Source organism: Peromyscus maniculatus, chromosome 2 (assembly GCF_049852395.1).
Source record: "Peromyscus maniculatus bairdii isolate BWxNUB_F1_BW_parent chromosome 2, HU_Pman_BW_mat_3.1, whole genome shotgun sequence".
NCBI classification, from domain to species: domain Eukaryota; kingdom Metazoa; phylum Chordata; class Mammalia; order Rodentia; family Cricetidae; genus Peromyscus; species Peromyscus maniculatus.
In genome coordinates, this window is record NC_134853.1 from 109171357 (window position 1) to 109194911 (window position 23555).

Consider the following 23555-nt stretch of genomic DNA (forward strand, 5'->3'; position numbering starts at 1 on the left):
ATAGTAAGCCTCACAACATAGCTTACTAACTTGATTAAGTTAGGCTTCTCTGATGTTGTATCTCAGGATGATTTCTTTCCCTTTTTATATGTCATATATATGGGGTGATTTTTCTTTTGTTTTCATAGTGAAAATTTGGTCAATCTCTTCTAAGTAGACTACCACAGAGGTGTATAGTCCTCTCATGATTGAAGATTCTGATTCACTGATTGTCCAACTCTTCCCTGATTATGTCCAGTCTGGGTTTTCCTACTGGATTTCTTGTTAGCATGTAGGTATCTACCTCCTGGTTACTGTTCCAGTAAGTTGTGATTCTCTGTGTTTGCCTGATTCTCTCTCCAGCTGCACTTGGCTCTGTTATATAATTCCGTCGCCAGTCTCAGAGAGCTATTGCATGCATCAGTTTGTCAATTAGGATGAACAGTGAGTTGTAAGCCCCTTATGTGCTAGACTGGAAGTGGTATTTTCACATTTGATGTGTATTTCATTTATAATACTTTATTAAAACTTCTCAAGAACCACGTGTCAGCTAAACTAAGACTTTTTAATGCCATGATGAGCTATTTATGTAAAGTAACCTCTGGTAAATTTTCCCTTATTTTACACCTTTTTAAAAAGTGATACTCCACCACGCTCTTACATTTTGTAAGGATTACTGTTCTACATCTGATTCAGAGTTAGTCCCATGTGACTACCATCTCCTTAGATTTCGATAAAACCCCAAGTGCCCTCTTTTTTTTTTTTTGATCTTTTGAGCTGGGGCCCATAAGTGGTCACTTCCCATCCTCTGGGCTTCTCTAAGCACAGACACTTGCCTTCCTCCACCCTCATGGATACCTCCTGTCCTTTGGGAATGACTTTCTCCTTCCAGGAGGAAGCGGAGGATGAGTGACAGTTTCCTTCCCTGGAATTTGCCGACAGTCTCATCATCTTTTGACATTTCCTACTTTGACATGACATTCTCATCTAAATTGGGCAATGGTGGCTTATCCTGGGATGAGAATGGCAGCCACATTCCATTACTTTTCTCTTTCTTGGTGATACGGATATTCCTTATCCTGTCAGTGACACGCAGCCGTGTTTATGCTTAGCATTGAGTAATGAGCTGTTTTCCCACTTTTATTTTGGAGAAACCTTATTCAGCCTTACTGGAAAGCTGTACTCTGAATAAAATCTTTGGTTCTACATTTTTTTTTCCTCTTTAAGTGATCACTGTTTGATTTTTTTATGCATTATAAATTAATTTTGCTTCTAATTCTTTAATTTTTCCTCCAAGCTGTCCCAAATTAGGTATTATGTAGCTAGTTATTTGAAATATAGGAAGTGCAGCCTCACCTTTTCTTTCAATTGCTCCTTTGTCTTAGGAATATGTCTTAAAGGTGGTGTTCACATTTGTGCAATATGAAACAACTAGATGAAAATTGTGAATAATAGTGGAGAGAAATTATATCTGTGCCTCTTACAGATTCTCCCTAGCAAATACTGTGAAAAGTATGGTTTGCTGTGTTTTAGATACTCCATAATTACCATGTGGATGTGAGTTGTTATGGTAACTGGGTTTCCCCTTCTGTTAAATAACAGAGTAAATGGTTGCTTGAGATGCGATTGAATTGTCAGCTTTCAGGCTAATGTTATCCTGATGGGAAATGGGGTGGAGAGACAATGATGGAGGGAGAGGTGCAGGGGGTGTTGTGGGGGATGTGGGGGGATACTGAATGTTAGGAACTACTTATAAGGAAGTGAGGGCTGCGCACTCGAGGAAGGCATCCTCTTAGTCCCCCTTGTCTTCTCACTGTTTCTCGGGCATAGGGATGTCGGAAAGTTACTTTGTGGCAACAGGGTCACTAATGACAGAAAGTTGAAGCCTCTTACTCACACTTAGGAGAGTGGTGCAGTGAGTGTCTCTTATGGCCTCTAACATGAAGTGGAAGTGCTTTTCCTCCTGGGAATGTAGGAGAGTGATAGTCCTTCGTATCCCAGGTAGCAACCGAAGTCAAATACCATTGTTCTTTTCCTTTGTTGGGTTTGTTGTGGTGGAGGTGGTGGTGCTGCTGCTGCTGCTGCTGGTGGTGGTGGTGGTGGTGGTGGAGGTGGTGGTAGTGGAGGTTGTGGTGCTGGTGATGGTGGTGGTGGAGGAGGTGGTGGTGGAGGTGGAGGAGGTGGAGGAGGAGGTGGTGGTGGTGGTGGTGGTGGTGGTGCTGGAGGTGCTGGTAGAGGTGGTGTGGTGCTGGTGGTGGTGGTGCTGGTGGAGGTGCTGGTGGAGGTGGTGGTGCTGGTGGTGGAGACAGTGGTGGTGCTGGTGCTGGTGCTGGTGGTGGTGGAGGTTCTGGTGGTGAAGGTGGAGGAGGTGGAGGAGGTGGAGGAGGTGGTGGTGGTGGTAGTGGTGGTGGTGGTGGTGGTGGAGGAGGAGGAGGTGGTGGTGGTGATGGAGGTGGAGGAGGAGGTTGTGGTGGTGGTGGTGATAGTGGCAGAGGTGGTGGTTATGGCAGAGGTCGAAGTGGTTTTGATAATGATGAACAGGGAAATTGTCTTGCTTTATGAAGTTGGGATCCTAAAATTAATAGCAAATACTTTTTTATCTGTCAGTTCTGCATACTGCTCTGTCTGTCCCACTCCACTTTTACAAAGAACCTCATCAAAAGATTTTCTTACTTGATTTATAGTAGTTAAAGAAGGGATGCTAAAATGGGTATTATCTTATATAAACACATGATGGTGTTTGTTCAAGAAGCAGAACAAGTTGTGTGGTTCCATTAGGCAAACATTTATCAGGAGAAAATGTGAATGATTATGTTTTCTCTCCCAATGTTCTCTTATATTTATGAATTGTGTTTCTAAGCAGGATATCTCCATGAGCTAGCATTTCAGGTGTACTGAATCATAATCTAAATGCTTTCAGAATTTCAGAGTGTAGAGTTTATAGTACTTGCTATAAAATTTTACCTTTTCACTTAGTAGATACTTACCTGAGAATAAATATGTCTGAGCTAGAACATTTTGGGCTTGTACTTAAAACTGTAAAGTTTTAAATGATAATTATGTTTTTACTTCAGCTGTGTTGACTCATACAAGTTTGTTTGCTTGTTTGTTTGTGAGATAGACTCTCTCTATTCCTGGCTGTTCTAGAGCTCCCAATGTAGATCAGGCTGATCTCAAACTCACAGAGCTTTATCTGCCTTTGCCTCCTGTGGAGGCCCACAAAGGTTTCCTAGTGAGATCTGAGCTTGCTTTACCCAGCAGGGCTGCATTAGAGGATTGCTTGAATACTTGTGTGGTTGGAAAAGGGTCTGCAATTGGCTGTGCTAGAGGGAGGTTTTTTGCTCCACCCCTTTGCATTCTTATAAAAGGTCCTTTAGAAGAGACAGAAGGGGCTGGTGGATAATGATCCAGGCCCTCCCGAGGCTATCCCGTGTTTCTATGTGTTTCTCTCCCCTCTATCCTTCTATCTAAATATTTTTCCTTCCTCCCTTCTCAAGGGTACCCTGGAGAAAAAGTGGGAGGGGCCTGCCACAGAGAAATGGGTAGGTTCCCCACAGCTTCCTGAGTGTTGGGATTAAAGGTGTGTGCCACTATGCCTGGCTCTAGAAAGTTTTATTTTTAAGCTTTGTGTTTCTAGAATGATTGAAAGTTAAATGCCAAGCTGGGTCTGGTGGTGCATGCTTGAATCCCAACAACTCAAGAAGCTGAGGGAGGAAGATCACACAAGGCCAGCCTAAGTTAATTTAGTGAGCCCTTATCTCAAAATAGAGTGTGAAACAAAGGCTTAGGATATAGCTCAGTGGTAGAGTGCTTGGCTAGCTACTAAGAATATGTGAGGCTTGGAGTTTAATTTCTGGTATTATAACAATAAAAGGTTGGACACCATAGTTATGATGACTTAAAAAATTTTTATTTTATAATTTTAATGTGACAAACATTTCTCTCTGTTAAGAAGATGTGCTATATCTAGTTTCAACTCAGCACATGTACAAAGACAATGTCACAGGTACTCTGAAGGGGTCCTAGAATGAACAGGTTGTGATCTCTGTGCCTTGGAACTGTGTGAGGTTACAGATGTTCATAGAACTATAGAGGTGAGAGAAATCTGTTCAGTCAGGTGAAATGATGGGAAGAGAGGACACTTAAGGCAGAGAGATGAGTGAGTCCATAGGTCCTGTCAAGAGTAGGGAAAATGTGGGAATTGGTTTACAGCTCAGTTCTCCAGAATAAGATTAAATGATACATAGGTACAAAAATTATGGAGAAATCGGTTGAGGTTCTTGAGCAGCACAATTATCTCATAAGTGAATGATGTTGTTTTGATCCTGAGAAGATGTTAAGTAATATAAAATGCTTTATTAACCGTTAAAGATTTTGCAAAGAAGTTCTGAGCTAATGCAACAGAGGCAGCACCATTTGCGACGGGCTAGCAGAGGAAAGATTTGAGGGCACTGAAGATCGGATGGGTGGTGTCATAGTCACCTGGGGAGAAATAGCACTAGCCAGTGAGGAAGGAAGTAGGGGTGTGCCACACTTGCATTTCAGAAATTGGCTTGATCATTGAGTCAGGGAAGACACCCAAAATAAGCAAGTTTGAAGTTTCAAACCTTGATAAAAGGGGTATTCATAGACGATATTGACAGAGACAGGGAAGATAAATGAGAGTGGGTTTTTGATAAACAAGCCAGAAGAGAGTGTAAGAGGTAGTTGAAGGTGAGAGTCTGGAAACATATTCCAGAAACAGTAGTTTTCTAACTACTTTTGATTTTTTTTAATTAAAAAATTGTAACTGATACATTAAAATGTAAAAAATTGTGTATACCAAGTTATTCATATTTATGAGATACCGTGTAAGGTGTTAATACATGCAAACTATATTTTTATTGAGCTTGAACTTGATATAGATTTCCCTGTTAGTGTATACTCTGTGCATTTTGGCAGGTACATATATTTCTGTAAGCAGCATCAGTCAAGATAAGAATTATCTTAGCATCCTAAAAAATGCCTTCTCACTCTTCATAATCAAATCTGTCACCTTCACCATCTCTATTCTGTCTCCATCTAATTAAAATTAAAGCTTAAAATGCCCTAGGGACCAACCACGATCACCAAGAGCTGACTCTAAGTCCAGCCATTTCCCTCACTGTGCCCAGGCAAGTCATCTTCTTGGTTTTCTGACTCAAATATTAAACATGGTATCAGCAGTGGGGTGCCAAATGGCATAGCTGAGTGTTTGGAAGCCATTACTCTACAGTATCATGGCACTGTTCTTTCAGAGTTTGTTTTCTCTTACCTGGATGGCTGTAGAAACCTCTGCAAGGCTTCCTTGCTCTGAGCTTTGTCCATCTGTTTTCAGCTGAGTAGTCCGCAAAGGTCCTTGTACAATGTAAATGAGATCATCCTGTTCCTCTCAACACCTGAGAATGGCTTCTCTTTAACTAAGAAGGGAAACAAGTTGTGAAAAGTGACCTAGAAGAGTCTGGACTCCCTGGCTCCCCTGTTAGTTCACCAGAGGTTTCCTTTCCACATTCCTCTTTCTCAGCTTGCCCACTCCAGCTAGTCTGGCTTTTTGACTCCTTCTCACACAGGTCAGCCCTGTGCCTGTGTATGGCCTTTGATATGTTTCCTGGTTTTGCTGTTGGTTTGCTTTAGATTGAGATGACATCCAGAGCATGCATTAGCCATGCTAAAGCTTAGCTTTCACTGCCTCTCACAGGCAGCAGTGTTGTGCATCTCTTCCCTTTCTATTGCTCAAGAATATTTCAGTCACTTCCAAATGAATTGTGTTCCCATTAAACAGCCCCTTCTCACTTCTCCTATCTTCTCTCTCTTACTCTCTACCACCAGCAACCACTGCTCTGCTTTCTGTCCTCGTGGGTTTGCTCATTCTGGTTATTACATACAGATAGAATCCTATAATGTGATCTTTTGTGTCTGTCTTCTTTTGGTTTGGTACATTTTCAGGATTTATCCACAGTTTAGCATTTCAGCATGCAATAGGACTTTGTTTCACTAATATTGCATCTTATGCATCTATAGATTGTCTTATTGATCCATAGATGGAAATTTAGGTTACTGTTTTAAAATTTAATTTAATTTTTTGCTTTTGTGAACATGCTAATATGGGCATTTATTTACAAATTCTTGTTTGAAATAATTGTGGATTCTATCTAGAAATGGAACTGCTATGTTTCATATTCTGAGAAACTATCAAACTTTTCCAATAGCTGAACCATTCTGGATTCCCTTCAGCATGTGCTTCCTCACTATTGGCAAATTTTCACTCAGACTTAACCCTCTCAGTGAGATCTACTGTGAGCACTCTGCTAACCTTGGAGCTTGCTCCAGCCCTCACCTTTATTTCTTTAGCATGCTTCTTCCCTTTACACGCTTGTCTGGCCTCCTTTTTAGATGCATGAATGATGTTTCATCATACTCACCATGTCATACATTTGGAGACTTTCCTCTTACTCTTTTGGAAGACAGAGGACCTTTGTGTCCAAGGAGTCCTTCTCACTGTAAGAGTATGTGTGTTTGGTTATAGGGAAAACTAAGTTTCTCATGTTTATTAAAACTCAGTGACACAGTGTTTACTGACCCTGCTGTACTAGCTGCTGGGTAACTAGATTTGCAACTTTGTGAATATTTACTATGTGATTGACTAGGTTTCCTGAAATCTTCTCAAGAGTCTAGCAAATTAGACATAATTTTCATACTTCATAAATGCCGATTGAGTTTATTTTTCAGGCCAGCAACTTCAACCTCAAAAATAGGCAATATTAATAACTATGTATTGCATTGCACTAACTTTCTAGTGATGGTTATGGAAAGCCTTTTGGCCTGAGACACAAATGAAAAGGGCCTGTCTTCCAGCATGCTCTTTCCCTAAGTCTCTTTACCAAGGGAACAGTCAAGAGAGTGCTTTTAAAGATGTCTACTCAGCTAAGTCCAGGGCACCCCAAGATTGAGGTATAAGTCCATGAAACATGGGGCCTCAGGTTGGAATCTAGGCCAGAGTGTTCCCTAAGCCTCTGCATCTGATCCCCTCAGTGTGGTCAGAGCCACAGGATTCATTGGGCCTTCTGCTGATGGCCGCCTTCGGAGCCGTTTCTGGGGATGAGTGGCTTTCTTTTTCTCACCATTCCAGTTGTTCCTTACATTCACATTTTCCCAGAATTCATTCCCTTTCAAACTCAGTATTAAGGAGGAATTGAAACTACTGTCTGTCCAAAGGATTCAGTGTTCTTTTCGTGAATGTGCTGAGGCTGACAAGAGTTCTTAGTCGTACAATGATACCCATGGATTATATGGCAGGAGAATTTGAAAATGTTTTGTGTTTCTTAAGTAAGAGATAAAAATTCAAGTTGTATTATTTGAATGTTGTTTCTATTAACTCTGGGTATCAGAGTAGGGGCTAATGATAATGTATTTTGTGACTAGAGAACATAGTTCACAGGGAAAAAGGGAAAGCATTTGGAAACAGAGGGCCTCCTTCCCAGCTGGATATGTGGCCTAGGTTACTGTGTTTTTTCTGGATAGTCTAAGAACAAGCAGGGGCTGGAGGGCTCATTCCTGCTATTGGCAAACACACTGACAAGGCAGTATAAATACTCAGTCAGAAAAAAACATCTTTATAATTTCTTCCAGTCACTTCATGGTCCCAGTCTCCATCTCCCGCTGTTTAAATATCTAATATTTGAAAAATCAGCAGTGGCACCAGAAGTGATAGGCAAAAGTGGGAATTAATCCCATTGTTCTCTGCTGCCCCACGTCCTGTAGAGTCTTCACAGCCGTCCTTGCAGTCTGTTTATGCCCATTGCTGGCTCTTGTGCCAGCAGGAAAGGTTCTGGTGGAGTGCGTGATGGTCCTTGTCATCCACAGTCCCTTGCATAGTTGGCGCGCTCTCTCTCTCTCTCTCTCTCTCTCTCTCTCTCTCTCTCTCTCTCTCTCTCTCTCTCTCTCTCTCTCTCTTTGGTTTTTCGAGACAGGGTTTCTCTGTGTAGCTTTGTGCCTTTCCTGGAACTCACTTTGTAGACCAGGCTAGCCTCAAACTCACAGAGATCCGCCTGCCTCTCTGCCTCCCGAGTGCTGGGATTAAAGGCGTGCGCCACCGCCGCCCGGCGCATAGTAGGTTCTCACTAGGATGAGAATGCAGCATACCCAGCTGTATTCAGCTATATTGTCTCTCCTATCAAGAGACACTTGAAAATATTCTCAAAATACTGGGAACCGTTCTGAAGCAGCAGTTACTGTAATTCTGTCATAATTATATACAAACTCCCCTCTATCTTCTATAGGGAGGTGGTTGAAAGTTTAGGGACATGGATGAAAGTGTTTGTTGAGTTTAGGGATGCGTGAACAGCACTGTAGCTGTCTGTCTTCGGGCATTTTGAACAGGCACGGACTCTGGGAAGATGTGCTGCAATGCTGTGTACTAATAGGTAGAAACAGAAATGACTACGCGAGCCAGATGCTTTGTCGGGGCTTTGCTCGGAAGTAGATCTCACTGTTGGCATGTGTTGTTTTTCTCTTGTATAGTAGCCGGCTGGCGGGCAGTGCACACAATGTGTACTGTGCTGATCTGCATGCTCTTTTCACTGTGGTCTCTACACAGTGTGGTTTCTGTTGGCAGTTTATGTTTATTACTTCAGAAGTGGTCATATTTGAAATCCAGGCTATGAGTAATATTTTTTTTTATTTAATGTCACTAGGGGGTTTGTTAGACAGTACCCTGCTCTTTGGCAAGAGGTTTTATAGCCTTGCCCCCTGGTTTTCAGAGGATTTGTATTACAAATACATCTTAACTTGTTATTATTGCAGGGTTTCATTTGCTTTAACTTAGAAAATCCTAGGCTTACTTCATTTTGTCTTTAGAAAATTCCAAACTCTGTTCAACTGGGAATATTGAAAAGATATCATTTGTGGTTCCAATCCTGAACTGACTTGGTTTGTTTTAGAGAAGAAACCACTTAAATAGAGCTGGTGTTTTTGTTTTCTCCTGAGTTCTGTGTAGTCTAACGTGCTTCTGCCCATCTTTCCCACAGGTCCACATCCAGCCGTCGGAATGGCACCGTGCACTCTTTCTTCCACAGGCCTGGCTTGCTTATATGACTCGAGCTTACCATGCTGTTTTACAGGTAAGGACACGGCTGTGCTGTGTGAGCGAGCATTTCCCCTTCATCACTGATTTTAAAACAACGTGTATTTACTGTTTCAAGAATTTACTCTCTGGGGCTGGCTACACAGCATCTGCCACCCCCTGCTTCTAAAGTTCCAGTGAAAAACCAAGGTTCAACTGCAATAAGATCCCCCTGGGAAACAAAGGAGTTCGTTGGGCTTATTTACAAAGCATGGGTGTGGCTTTTTGACAGGAATGGGGGTGATCCCAAGCAGCCTCCCTGGAAAACCTTGCCTTAGCATGAATGATGGTTTCTTTCTGGCTGCATAGATGAAGCCCCCTTTCCCTAAGCTTCTGTAGCCTATATCTGTTAGCCTCTCCCTGATACCCCCAAATCCTATGCCATTAGGGCAGAATTGCACACAACTGGTTAGAAGGAGTACGTGAAAGCTCAGGTGTGGGTTCCATGACCTTCCCCACCATCTCCTCCTATGAAGGAATGTCAGTGTTCAACAAGCTCAGCTGGATGATCTTTTGCAAGCAGCACAGATGACCTCCTGAAGGTGGAGATTGTTCTGCACAGAGGATCATGTTGAAAAAGTGTAAAGCACTTGGGAAAAATAGTACTATCAAAAATGCAATGGTTCCTTTTGCTTATAAGAAATGTAGGGCTTGAGGTAGTGGTAGCTCACACCTTTAATCCCAGCACTTGGGAGGCAAAGGCAGGTGGATCTCTGTGAGTTCGAGGCTAGCCTGGTCTAAAAGAAAGTTCCAGGACAGCCAGGACTGTTACACAGAGAAACCCTGTCTTGAAAAAAATAAAAACAACAGCAGCAACAAAGAAATGTAAGGCTTGGGGCATCTGTCTGTCTCTTACACATATACACACCCTTCAAGGAAGAGAGGGTGGAAAACTCTGGCATATATTTTTATAAGTTCATTCAAGAAGTAGAAATGCAACAGTTGTGATATCTTTCTTCTACATAGTACCTACATCTTAAGTATTACACTCCCATCTAATTCATTTTCCCCTGTCCTGTTGTGACAGTGGTGTTCAGACCTCAATCTCTGTGTAACTAAAAGTATCAGTTGCTGCCCATTGCCATGCAGGGGACTTTTAAAATGGGACTGTGAGAATCAGATCTGCTTTGAAAGGCATTCTGAAATGAAGCACTGAATTGCCTCTGGTGAAGGCAGAAAGTCACCGAGCAGTGATATGACTGCTTCACTTACTTTCAAGGTCTAATATGCCACCAGGACCACTTGTGGCCAGTTGACCAAAGGAACTTTCAGCCAACAGGTCTGCATGCTGATTCCTCTTGTGTCATTTGCAGGGAAGGATAGCAGAGCTGGAGCTGCAATTGCAGCATGGCAAAGAAGGACCCGAGGAGGTGCAGTACAAGCGCAGCACAGCATGGCTCTGGTAAGGGGATGACATTCTGCTGCACACTGTTGTCATGGGCCATGAGCAATGATGGGAAGAGCACATGCCTTAAATGCTTCCATGCTGACTGCATTCCCTTCTGTATGAGCCAGAGGGAACTCTGAAGACCCGATAGGTTATTTTCACCTACTCCCTAGATATGATAAGGAACACTGTTTTCAGAACTATGTATACACACACATACACATGTACGTGTGTGTGTGTGTGTGTGTGTGTGTGTGTGTGTGCATTCCCATTCATCAGGATCTGTGAGAAATTGGTATCAGTTTCCTCTGCAGAGAGCAAAACCTACTGAAGCCCATGTCTCATATACACAGCATAGTATTGATATGTCATCTATGCACATTCTCCTACATGTAAACCACCTCTAGGTTACTTTGGGAATGTATACAGTGTAAATTCTGTGACTGTCTTTGTGCTGTGTTGTTTAGGGAAAGTGACAAGCGTCTATACAAGTGCAGTCCAGACACAATGTTGCCTAACTATTTTTATCTATGTTTGGCCATATCTATAGACGTGGAACTTACAGGTACAGAGGGCTAGCTGAATATGTCTATACATATTTTTTCCCCTAATGCAGTGTGGGAATGGTTTGGTCCCCTCAACGCTGTTTCTTATAACTGATTGTTTTAGTGCTTTTGAATAAAATTCTGTTTTCCCTACTCAATTCATTGCCACTCTGCCTCATATGTAGTCTAGAATTATTCCTCTTCTCCTCTGTTCCTCAAAACATCTTCAGGATTGTGACAGTCTCTCTGTCTCAGACCTTCACTTTCCCCAGCGGATGCTCCCTAGGGTGTTCCTGCTACATTACCTGGGCATATATAAATGCTAACACATTAAGAGCAACATAAATTGTTACATAGTTTGAGAAGAATAGTTTGTCATATTAATTGATGCAGCAACCTAAATGTAAAGGAATTGCCTGGAACCTAAATAGCTTTGTCTATATCCACAGGTTGCTTTATTCAAAATTGGACAAAAGTTACTTGATTGTAGAAAATAAAATATTTAGGTATTTGATTCTGTTCTGTTTTATTTTGTTGATATTTTTAAGGCAATGGATTTAGCATTAGGAATTAAGAATTTGGGTTTCACTTCCTGTTAGTTTTTTCTAAATTTTATTATTTTATATATATGGGTATTTTGATTTTGCTTGCATGTCTGTCTGTGCATCACACGCACATCGTTTCCACAGAGGCCAGACGAGGGTATCAGAGCTCCTAGACCTGGAGTTATAAATGACTGTTAGCTGCCATGTGGGTGCTAGGAATTGAACCCAGGTCTTGTGAACCATCTCTCCAGCCCTCCTATTTGCTGTTTTAAGATCTAGTTTTGATTTGTCTTCTAGAAGTGATAATTTGACAGGAATATTCTATTTACTACATTCTCAAAGATATAGAACTATGGACATAAGCCTCTGATGAAACTCACAAGCTTTATGGATGTGAGTATTAGGGAGAAATGACCCTGAGTGTTTCATTAGTATAGTGTAGATCAGGAGACTTCGCTGTACAACTGATAAGTAACTGACAGGCTATTTTGAAAGGAACTCTTCAGCAACTTTATTTGAACACAGTACCAATCCAAATAAGACATTTCTTTATTATTTCAAATGTATTTATTATTTTCTGTGTGCCAGGCATTGTTCTGTGCATAGAAAAACAGCATTTCCTTGTTCTCCCTAGCCTTATAAACCACTGAATAGAAACAGATAATAAACAAACAGACAAATGGAATAGGACAGATTTTGATTAGGGCAAAAGTAGTAGGAAGTGAATGGGCTGGGGTGAGTAGGAGGAGCTGAGGGGTTCCTCTCTTCCATGGAAAGTTCTGGAGTACCTCTTTAATAATATGGCCTTGAGATGAGACCTGAAGTGATGGAATGAGCCAGTCTGTAGGCAAGGGAAACCCTGCAACGGGATAGTGAATCCCAGGGAACACTCTAGAAAGTGAAGCCAGTGCGGCATGTTGAGAACAAGGAAGGAACTAGCTGTGACAGAGTTCTGGAGATCAAGAGTCTCTGTGAGAGGGCTAGGTACCATTGGTGGATCTGAAACTGGGTATCTGCTTCCTGATTTGGAAGGAGTGCTCTAAGTGTTATGGTGAAGGCAGCTTCTGCAGAAATTGATTAGGATTCTGCTGCAATAATTCAGACAAAAGATGGGAGAGTCTTAGGCTGGGGTACTAGCAAGAGAAGAATGAAAAGTCAATTTTGAATCTGTTTTGAAGGCAGGCAGGCTCATAGGTTTATAATTTCATAGGTTTAACTTATTGATTTAAGTGGAAGATGTGAAAGAAGGATGTCAGGGGTAAAACACTGATTGAGAGAGTGGAGCTTCCGCTGACTGAGTCAAGGAAAATAGCAGTCAAGACAGCTGATTTACCAGAGTCTAGATCGGAAAGGTATGAGATACTCAATAAGGTCCCGAACTAGAGATACCGAGTAGGAGACATGAAGATTAGAGCTATCACTTTGGGAATCATTTGCATATTGATGACAGTTAAAATCATGATGCTGGATAAAATCTAGGAAATTTGTAAAGAAAGAGAATTTCAGAGGATTGAGCCCTGGACTACTTCAGCATTTTATGGAGCAGATGATGCAGAGAGAACCATTAACTAGGCAGAAAACTAGCAATCGGTAATAGAAGAGAAGCAAGGACAGACAGTGATCCAAGAAGGGGACCAGCATTGTGTCAAATACTGAAGATGGATATTGAGAACTGATCATTCAGTCTAGCCTCTTGAAAGTCTTCTGTGACCATCAAGGGAACTGTTTGGGTGGAATTGTGGGATAAAATCCAGACTAGTGATGGACCTAAAGTAGAAGGAGATGAACTTGAATCAGGCATAGTGTGTGAGAATGGTCGCAGTGTAAGCAGCACTTGGAGGGCCTTTTCTTTTCCTAAGAGCGTAGATATTACGACATCTTCACTTGCTAAGGACAGTGGTACAAGAAGGCGACACCGGTGATGCAGCGGAAAGAATGGGGTTAGCAGGAGCTCTGGTGTGACTATGCATGCCTGTCAGCAGACAGCCCTCATGTGTTCCTATCACACACTGAACACTAAAGGATTACAGAAAGTGTGGACATCTGTAGATCAATTGGGCACTCAATTACTTTTTAAAATATGCTTGTGGTCTATAAGAACAGTTCGCAAGTATGTGAAAAGCTTGGTTCTTACGGATGACTTATTATCAGGAATGGTGAGCCACTAAGAGTTGATTATATGTCAGATGCAAAAAGTTATGAACATAAAGTTTTATATATAAAAAAAAAACCCTTGAGGGGCTGGAGAAATGGCTTCATGGTTAAGAGTACTTTCTGCTCTTGTGAAGGACCCGAGTTCATTCTCATAAGGTGGCTCACAATCTCTTGAGATTCCACTTCCAGATGACCCAATACCATCTTCTGGCCTCTGTGGGCACCCACACACATGTGGTGTGGATGCGCGACACACACACACACACACACACACACACACACACACACACACACACACACACACACTTCAAAATAAAAATAAACCTTCGAAGAATTTAAAAAATGTAAATCTGACACAGTGCTTTCTGCTGTACCTCACAGCTTTTATGTTGGAAAATCTGTCGTAGTCTATAAATGTTTACACTGAGCATACCTACCTTCCAGACCATAGGTATGATTATCTTTTGGCTTTGGTATTTGAAGTTGTATTTTATATATACATACAGTGATTTCTGTATATACAATTTGGATACAGTAAATTGATATTTTGGTGAGTTCTCATGCAAAAGGAGAGAACGGTATCATTTGGGGCTGCCATAACAACAGTGCTGTAGACTGGGTGGCTTCAACAGCAGAAGACTTTTCCCCTTCTCTGGAGTCTGGGAACCAGTATATCTGGTAAGTCCTCCCATCCTGCGTATCCTCACGTGGGAGAAACAGAGGAAGCAAGCTTCCTCATGCCTGTTCTTGTGAGAGCACTAAGCCTCTCAGTGCAGGCTTTCCCTCCAGTTACTATCAGCCTAGGTTTAGGAGAAGGCCACACCCAGTCCACAGAAGAGTAAAACGAAAGGCACCATGCACCGCCACTCCCGGGATGGCTCGGACACAACGCTGCTTGTCTGTCCTTGGTTACATTGTCTCCTTGCCGGCAGCCGCTAGCATCCTACAGACAGGAAAGTAAAGCCCTTGTTAATGTCCTTTTCCAGAGCTGGCTCTGCACTTGCACCCTTAAGACCCAGAGGCATTGCTGGAAGTTTTAAAATAATTTCTCACATTCATTATTGTGTGTCAGAGCATATAGGTGTGCATGGGCCACTGTGTGCAAGTGGAAGTCGGGGAAATTGTGGGAATTTGATCTCTTTCTTTGCACCATGTAGTTCCCAGTGATCAAACATGGGTCCTCAGGTGCCTTTGCCTGCTGAGCCATGTGACTGGCCTTCTGGAGGTTCTTATAAGTTAATGAATAAGATAGTGGGTGCAGTCCTTGGTGTCATATAAGCTGTGTCTGTTTTCCAATTTTATTGCAGGGTCAGAGACATGCTGACTGATGAGATCACCAAGACAGCTGCGAAGTAAGTCATTTATTCTCCTACCCAACATACTAATAAACTTTTCACTCCTGGACAGGTACACATACTTTCTCCTTCTGGGGCATTTCATAATATTGAGAACTATAAAGTAATTTTTTTTTATAGAAAACCATTGTTACTCATGTTAATTATATCAGTTCTCAGTACGTGCCTTTTTGTACACACAGAGGGACTGGTACAAATACATAGCTCTTTAATCGAGAGATACTCAACTTGAACACCTAACAAAATGCCATGTGGTTTGGCTTACATTTAAAGGATTATACTTTAGTTCCAGGAGGAGAACTGAATTCTGGAGCATGTGAGTTACATTGGGTCTACAAATAGATTATTAGATCTCAGTTGCAAAGCAGCAAATAAAGGTGGGCCCCCCTCTTACACTTCCTGGTCGCTATGGGGTCCAGTGTGTCTAAAAATTGGATTCTAATTAGCAATTAGTCTGGCCTTGGATAAACCTCATCAGCTCGATGACAGACTTTAAAAATGAATTTTATATATACAACACTAATACAAAGACTCAGTAAAAGGTGATGTCAGTTTTATCCTGGTGATGGTTTTAACAAAAATTGCTTGAGTGTTACTGCCGTGAGGCTTTTTATTTACCTTAAGCCAAAACTCACTAAGGAAATTACAGCCTAATGAACTTACTTGCCGGAGCAATCTCTTCAGGCCTCTCCGCTAACAAGCTGACTAATTGTTCCTGGCAGCAGAGACACAAGCCAGTTGCGTTCATAGCTCCCTTCCTCCATCACGTTCTGCTGCTGGGTCATGTTGCCTCCATTTCTTCTTAGTCTCCAACTGACACAGGCACACCCCTGCCCTTGGATTCTATGTGCACCGAAGCCCATGTCCTATAGAAGTATTTAAGTGCAATGTTATGTACCCTAGCCATATCCTGGGACATTGTGTAGCTAAACAGATCGGGCATTAGGAAAACAGAAACAAACAGCCACATAATTGTAAAGTCCATCTCAGCACATGCTCATGACTCACTCCCTCGCCCCCCACCCCCCCACTGAATAAAGGAAAAGGGAACTGGTGGTCTCCCCACTGCTGGGGTGGGCCTGGGGAACCTCTGCAGAAAGGCTCCCTTAGGAATGCGTGTGCTCTGCCGCACAGGTGAGGGTGGCGACCTTGCCTCCTTTCCTTTCTCGGTTTGTGTTCTCGTGCGGTGTTGTTCTCGCATCCTGTTAGAAGCAGGGCGTTTGGAGCAGAAAGCTTGGATGATGCAGAAATAAGCAGGTTGGTGTTGAGACAAACTATAACTTTGCCTCTGAAGTCAGCTTTATACCCCTGGTCTTAAATCTTATTTCAACATGACTTTTCTCTATAGATTTTTTTGAAGCAACACATTGCTACTAGTACCCAAGGTCAGTGTGTTCACATTCTCAGGGGTACACAATAAAACAATTCAGATTCTTATAGGAGTACCACCTTTTTATCAAAAACTTCACAGTATAATTTTTTTTTAGATTTTATCTTAATAAAACAATTGGGATAGGGCTCACTGTGGCAGAACGTGGACTAGGATATTATTTAAGGTCCAGAGGCTGAATGACAGTGACAGAAGAGGAGAAAACGGCTGCCACCTTCTCTGCATCTTTCCAGTGGCTTCCTTCACCCAGGCAGAGACCTTGCTCCTACCCTCTGACAGCTGAGCTGGCACCTTGACTGACTGAGCCCGGGGATGGTTTTGTTCACTCATGAGTTGAATGCAGAAAGTAACTTCCAGTCACAGAGTTACTGACTTGCTCATTTGAGAGAGTATTTTCGAGAATCGGGGTTATGACTAAGGGAGAACCAGAACATGGGTAAGACAAATGACTGATGGCAATTTGTTTTCATTGTTATTAATTAAATGGATTTGAACTCAAAGACAAAAATCCCCAAATGATTGGGTCACTTTGCCGATATGTAATGCAATACCTTGTCCCTCAGAAAGCATCACTGAAACTCATCCTTCCTTGGGCTTTTTAATTAGGTTAATGACATCAGTTTGTTCCAAAGGACAATTTAATTAAAATGTCAGTGGTGTTGCTTAGATAAAGACTGTACTGATGCTGACATGTTATTATGCAAATTAGTCACAGCTGTTTGACTGGTAGGGGATAGTTATTCCAGTAACAAGGGGTGAGTTTGTGCTGCTCTGCTTGTAGACTTTTCACCAGCCAGCCCTTCCTTGAATGTTTTGCTAAGTATGCAGTGTGTACTGTAACAAGTTTGAGATAAGCAAGCTCTCCTGTACTGGAGTCTTTCTTCTCCAACTATGAACTTGAACCATGGATGCTTTGCGTAGACTGAGCAATTATGTTCTATCTGGAAATTAATGTCTAGATAAAATTCAGGTTACATCCAAAGATCTACTTACCAGTGGCCTTAAATATATTTCCTTCATTTTTCTACAGTGCATCCTCAGGTGTGTCAAGACCAGTGAAATAAAATGATTTGCAGTGCTGTTTTAAAGCAGGCAAGAGCTAGAGAGATTGCATGGTGGTTAAGAACACACACTGCTATTGCAGAGGACCCAGGTCTGGATCTCAACACCCATGGCAGGCAGCTCACTCCTGTAACTTCAGCCCCAGAGGATCTGATTTCCTCTTCTGGTCTCTGATGGCTTGATGGCATCAACACACACATCAACACTCCTGTGGACAATGGACGTACATACATACATATGTACATACGTACATACACACAAGTTTAAAAATCAAAACAAATCTTTCAAAAGAAATGGGCTAAATTCCTTTATAACTTAAATGTTATAAAGATACTTTTTATGTAAGATGCCTGTTTAATGAGATTTGATATGCAATTTTGGGTAGCCATTTAACTGTGTGTTTTCTGTATGGTGAGAAGACTAAAGATTTCATTTTCAGATTACTGAGAATTTTAAACAGCTCCTTCTTCTTCCCTCCTCCTCCTCCTCCCCTTTCTCCTCCACAGTCCATCCTTAGGGACTAATGTTTCCACAGCCTCAGTGGGAGCCATTTGTTTGGACCCCTAGGAATTCTTCCAGGTTTTTCATCCCAGTCCTCAGTAGGAATGTTGATGCCTTACTAACTCAAGGCCGACCTCCCAGAAGACTGAACTGAAGAGGGCTGGACAGAATGAGCAAGCTGTAGAGCAGGTGCTTCTGCTCGGGGTGGGAGAGAGAGAAGCAGAAAGGGTTAGGTAAATGAAAAGACTTTATTCCTATAAAATAGAGGCAAACATACAAGAACACATGTTCCTAGGAGCCTTTTAGTACTTGTTCATCTGTGTGCAGACTGATCTGGAGGTAGATACTAGGCTTGCTTGGAGAGCTGGTGTGAAGGTCATTCTCATCCTCTGGGTCTGCTTTAAGCCTGTACTGCATATAATAAATGCATGCAGTCAACTCAGGCTTAGGTTCCATTCCAGGGCTCTGGAGACATTCTCTGTGGGACACCATGGGGTTGCAATTACATGCCCAAGAGTAGATTCTTGAGATGGGGAGGTTCTCTCGCAGGCAGCAGCTCATCATTCAGAGCTTTCTTCCATAGGATTAGCCTGGGGGTATGAAATAATACAAAGTGTACATTTTTACATGCTAAGTATGTATGAAAATTAGGTAATTTTTATGATGCCAAGTTATGAAGTAAAAAATAGGAGTTTTATTGTTAATATTAGAAAGCTATCATTTGAATTATATAACAGGACAACTCTCAACCCAAGTGGTCTAAAAACAACCCCCACCAACCTCCCAACTTATCTGGAATCACTAAGTCATATTACAAAGTGGCCCTAAGGCTTCTGGCTTTGATATAGTGGGATAAGGGAGAAGGGGAGTCATGACGACCAGAAGCTGCCACATGTTAGGTGGGAGTAAAGGACACTTGTGACCTGATTTAGGGGAAGCTGGTTTCATACACTCCTGCTTCAGAAGAGGCCATTACACTTTGCTAGGTGTTTAATTCTATCTTGGGGATAAATCAATAAATTCAAATTGGCTAAAAATGACATAGAAGAATATAGGTTGGGAAATGCTGTGTCAGAGAATGAAATGAGATGTGCAGGAAGAAAACGTAGAAATAAGAGCTTGCATTTCTAAGTTGCACAAGGTCAAAATGGCCATGGCGAGGAGAGTTAAAAATCAGCTCTAGTGTCAGCACACAAGTTATTGGTATCTGGGGGGAAACAGACCTACAGGTTTTAAAGGATATATTTCTTTTTATTTGATTTTGTTTTATTTATTTTCAAGACAGGGATCACCAGGTATCCCTGACTGTCCTGGAACTCACTATATAGACCATGATGACCTTGAACTCACAGAGATCTGCCTGCCTCTGCTTTTGAGTGCTTGGATTAAAGGTGTGCACTGGCACACCTGGCTTCTTTTTTTTGTTTGTTTGTTTTTTTGTTTTTTGTTTTTCAAGACAGGGTTTCTCTGTGTAGCTTTGGTGCCTGTCCTGGATCCTGCTCTGTAGACCAGGCTGGCCTCAAACTCACAGAAACCTGCCTGGCTCTGCCTCCCAAATGCTGGGATTAAAAGTATGTGCCACCGCCGCCCAGCCTGGTTGGTTATTTTTATTTTCTGTGTATCAGTGCTTTGTCTGCATATGTGTGTGTATTGTGTGTATGTCTGGGGCCCATGGAGTTCAGAAGAGTTTGTCTGTATATGTATGTGTATCATGTGTATGTCTGGGGCCCAATGGAGTTTAGAAGAGTTTGTGTATATATGTATGTGTGTCATGTGTATGCCTAGGGGCCATGGAGTTAGAAGTGTTTTGTCTGCATATGTGTGTGTATCATGTGTATGCGTGGAGCCCGTGGAGTTAGAAGAGTGTCAGATTCCTGGAACTGGAGTTACTGATGGTTGTGAATTGCCATGCTGGGAACTAAACTCAGGTCCTCTTAAGAACAACAAGCAGTCTAACCGGTGAGCATCTCTCTAGTCCCCCGGACCTGCGTTCTCATTCTGGTTCTAACCAGGTTTGTGCTGCAGCGGCAGGGCTCTGCCACCTTGTCTGCTCTCCCATGATAATACCTTCTCTCCTGGTCTTCTGAGTCCTTTCTTGGCTTTTCTTAACACAGGGAGAGTCCGGTGGTCAAAGGGAATGCACTGTTGGCCTTGAGCAGCCTTGCTGTCGTGGTGTCCAAGCACGAAGCTAGCCTTTCCACAGATTCTGATGGAGTCTTGGAGGTGAGTTGGGGAGGATTTAGGGCATGTGGGCTTTTGGTTACATCTCCTCAGCCCTGACTAAGGTGGCCTGGGCCCGGGTTTACAAGGTTAAATTCTGTGACTGCATCTTCACATCCTATAACATGAATCTTAAAAGTCTTATAATTAAAAAACCCAGAGCCGGATATTGGGATGAAGGCTGAAAGATCAGAGAAGCAGAACAGCCAGCCACTAGCTTACCTCTATGAAATCCTCAGCCTCAAGAGAGCAAGTTCCTGTTTCCTCACACCTTGTATACCTTTCTATCCCCTGCCATGTTACTTCCTGAGGTTAAAGGCGTGTGTCAACACTGCCTGGTTCTCTTTCTCTCATGTAGTCCAGGGTGGCCTTGAACACACAGAGAGATCCAGATGGATCTCTGCTTCCCTGGTGATAGGATTAAAGGTGTGTGCCACCACTGCCTGACCTCTATGTCTAATTTAGTGGCTGGCTTTGTCCCCTGATCCCCAGGTAAGTTTTATTGGGGTGCACAATATATCACCACAAAATCCTGCTACTTAATGAGCCTTACTGTTTGCCCTGCTTTCTTGCTGACTCACTTGGTGTTTTTCTGTTCCCCTTTCCCCACTGTAGTTAAGTGGCCACTTCCATTTGCAGGTGCCAATTTTATGAAACAAGGGCTGTCTTTCTGTGATTACATCACTGGTAACCAATCTTAGGGGGTTAACCAGGCTTACAGAAAGTGAACAATGCTGTCAAAAAATGATCAATTGGCTGTGTTTACATATTGAAAAAAATTGTACTTTGCATTTTAATTGTAGATGTCAATGATAAAGTGCCTATTCATTGTTGCAAGGCATTTATTTCTTAATTAAACATGTGGCAGGCTGGCCAGTATTCATTTCCAATGTACTTTTTCAGATAATTCATATCTGTCAAAATAAAAAGCTGTGGATTTGTTCTTATTTAAATAGTCCTATTATCTGTTAGCTATCATTATCAAGATATGATGTGGCCCAAGTAGTTAAAAATAAAAATAAAACAAAACAAAACACAGGCTTTGGAATAACAGAGGCCTATATTTAAATTTCATTACTTTGACTTATTAGCTGTAAACCTTTGTATAGTAATCTGCACTTTTAGAACCTGCTTCCTAATCTATAAGTTGAAATGACAGTGCTTCCCAGGTAATAGTACTGTAAAAGTTAAATGAATGAGAGGACACACACACAGACACACAATCTCATGACAGCAGGTAAATGCTAAGCTCTTGATAACTAGAGCCATTATTAACATCACTGTGTCTGTCCTAGAGGAGTGTTCTGTTAGCCGTTTGTACTCTGTTTTGTCTTCATTTGGTTTGTTTGGATTTTTAAGATAGGGTCTCACTATGTAGCCCAGGCTGACCCCCAACTCACTATCCTTGCTCATGTTCACAAGTTCTGGGATTATAGCTGCTACCACTGCACCTAGAGTTCTGTATCCTCCTTTCATGATGCTTTTCTGGATGCAAAGAAACTAACTCCCATCCATTAAAAAAAGAAGAACTAAAATGCATGGAATTTGGAAACTTTTGAAATTGAACGAAACTTAAGGCTGGGTTTGGCCAGGAAAAAGGTAGCCTCTGACACAGTGCTATTGAAATATCTCAGCAGACTGTCCCTGCTTGGGTCATTTGTTGTCCTTGCATCCACCATTTACAATTTAGATTCTCAGGGTCCTATGCCCATCCCATTGGTAAGCTTTGAACACAGCTTCATCTGATCATTTAATTAATCTCCAAAGAATGGAGAAGAGAGAATTATCCAAAGGTTGTTATTGAAGTAGGTGAGTTTAGGGACAGCCCAGTGAACCAAGGCAGCTAGCTACCTTTGATGGGAAAAATGTGTCTACCCCTTTGTGTAGGGTACCACCCAGTACCTTCCTCTCTCCTGTGGGTAATTTTAGTCAATTTTAGGAAAGATAAGCATGGTCCATTCAAACCACTACTGAACCAAGGTCATGGAGGGAGATCTATCTTTGAAGTGGTTCCTGAGTCAGGAACAAACTATCTTTAATTGACTAAGTGCAGATCTTCCAAAGTTATATTAACGGGTTAGGACCCACTCTATCCCTGCCCTTGGGAGCTGCTCCTCCCTCTACCTAAGCTCAAAAGGCCCTCAGTGAACTTGAGGTTCTTGAGTTAAATGTTTACTTAGGCCTGTTCTAATTCATCTGCTCTTCTCACTTTTAGTAAATCTATATACTTTCACTATTACTCAGTGTCTTGCCAAATTTGTTGTTGGAGACACAAATAACCTTATATTACATTCAGTGACACTGTCACCAATGAACAGGAGAATCATTACTGTGAGGCAAGAGCTACAAATGTACATTACATAGAGAGAAGGGAATGAAGCCAAGAGATATTACATGAATGATAAAAGTATAATTAATTAACATTCAGATATTTAACTTTGAACCCAGAATTTTGTTTCAATAATGAGAAAGATAAGGAAATGCTTCATTTCATTGAAAGGGCCATGGAATACCTTATCAAAGGTGACATACTAACTAGATCTGTAACCCTAAAAGTTCATGCATATTCTAGTATCCCTTTTCTGGGGGTTAATTATAGTTGTAAGCATTGCAGCTCAGATGGAAAAGTATTCTGGCAATTGGGAGCCAAGGAATGCCACAAAGTCACTGTAAGCACAACAGTTTACAGCCCTGCTCCAGGGAAAGGTTTCCCCAATATGACGACTCTGCTCCATGTTACAGTCCTGCTCTGCTCTGCTCTACTCAGCCCAGGCTCCATCTCTGCTCCAGCAAAAGAAGGTCTCACCCAGACCTCCTTCAAGAGATTTACTGGGAGGGAGGAACCCAGGAGAATGGCTGCCTCTGCCAGGGTGGAAAAAGGCAGCAGCCAACTGAACAGGCTGTGAGGATTATATAGGGCTTCTTAGGGTCAGAGTTTTTCCAGAGAGAAGATGTTCAGGGAGAGAATTGGTCAGATTTTGATCCCCTTGAGCTTGGACACGCTCAGATTGGCTAGATTTCGTGTTCAGGGATTGGTTTGTTTTCTGCTCAGAGGTTGGTTGGTTTCATGTTTAGTTGGTCAGAGGCAGATTTGGCTCTGGTTTTCAGGGCCAACATGTGTTTCTTTGGCTCTGGTCAGGGTGTGTTTCTTTGACTGGCCCTTTTCCCCTACAGTAGTGAACTACCGGTTGTCAAGTTAATTTGTCCAATAGTACCTGGGGGTAGAGCTCAGAGTTGAAGTTCTAGAGTCTCATATTCTTTATCCCCTCCTTCCAGTC

The 23555-nt window shown here is 42.1% G+C and overlaps 1 protein-coding gene across 4 annotated transcripts in view; it reads left to right on the forward strand.

Moving 5' to 3' along the window:
* Nucleotides 1-23555, forward strand: part of Focad (focadhesin) — a 300913-nt gene that overhangs the window by 218335 nt on the left and 59023 nt on the right. For all 4 annotated transcript variants that reach the window (XM_006975965.4, XM_015994914.3, XM_076564485.1 and 1 more), the window contains 4 exons: nucleotides 9024-9116; nucleotides 10432-10520; nucleotides 15057-15101; nucleotides 20172-20280. In XM_006975965.4, the coding sequence (XP_006976027.1) occupies nucleotides 9024-9116; nucleotides 10432-10520; nucleotides 15057-15101; nucleotides 20172-20280 (336 nt within the window). The remainder of the gene's footprint in view (nucleotides 1-9023; nucleotides 9117-10431; nucleotides 10521-15056; nucleotides 15102-20171; nucleotides 20281-23555) is intronic.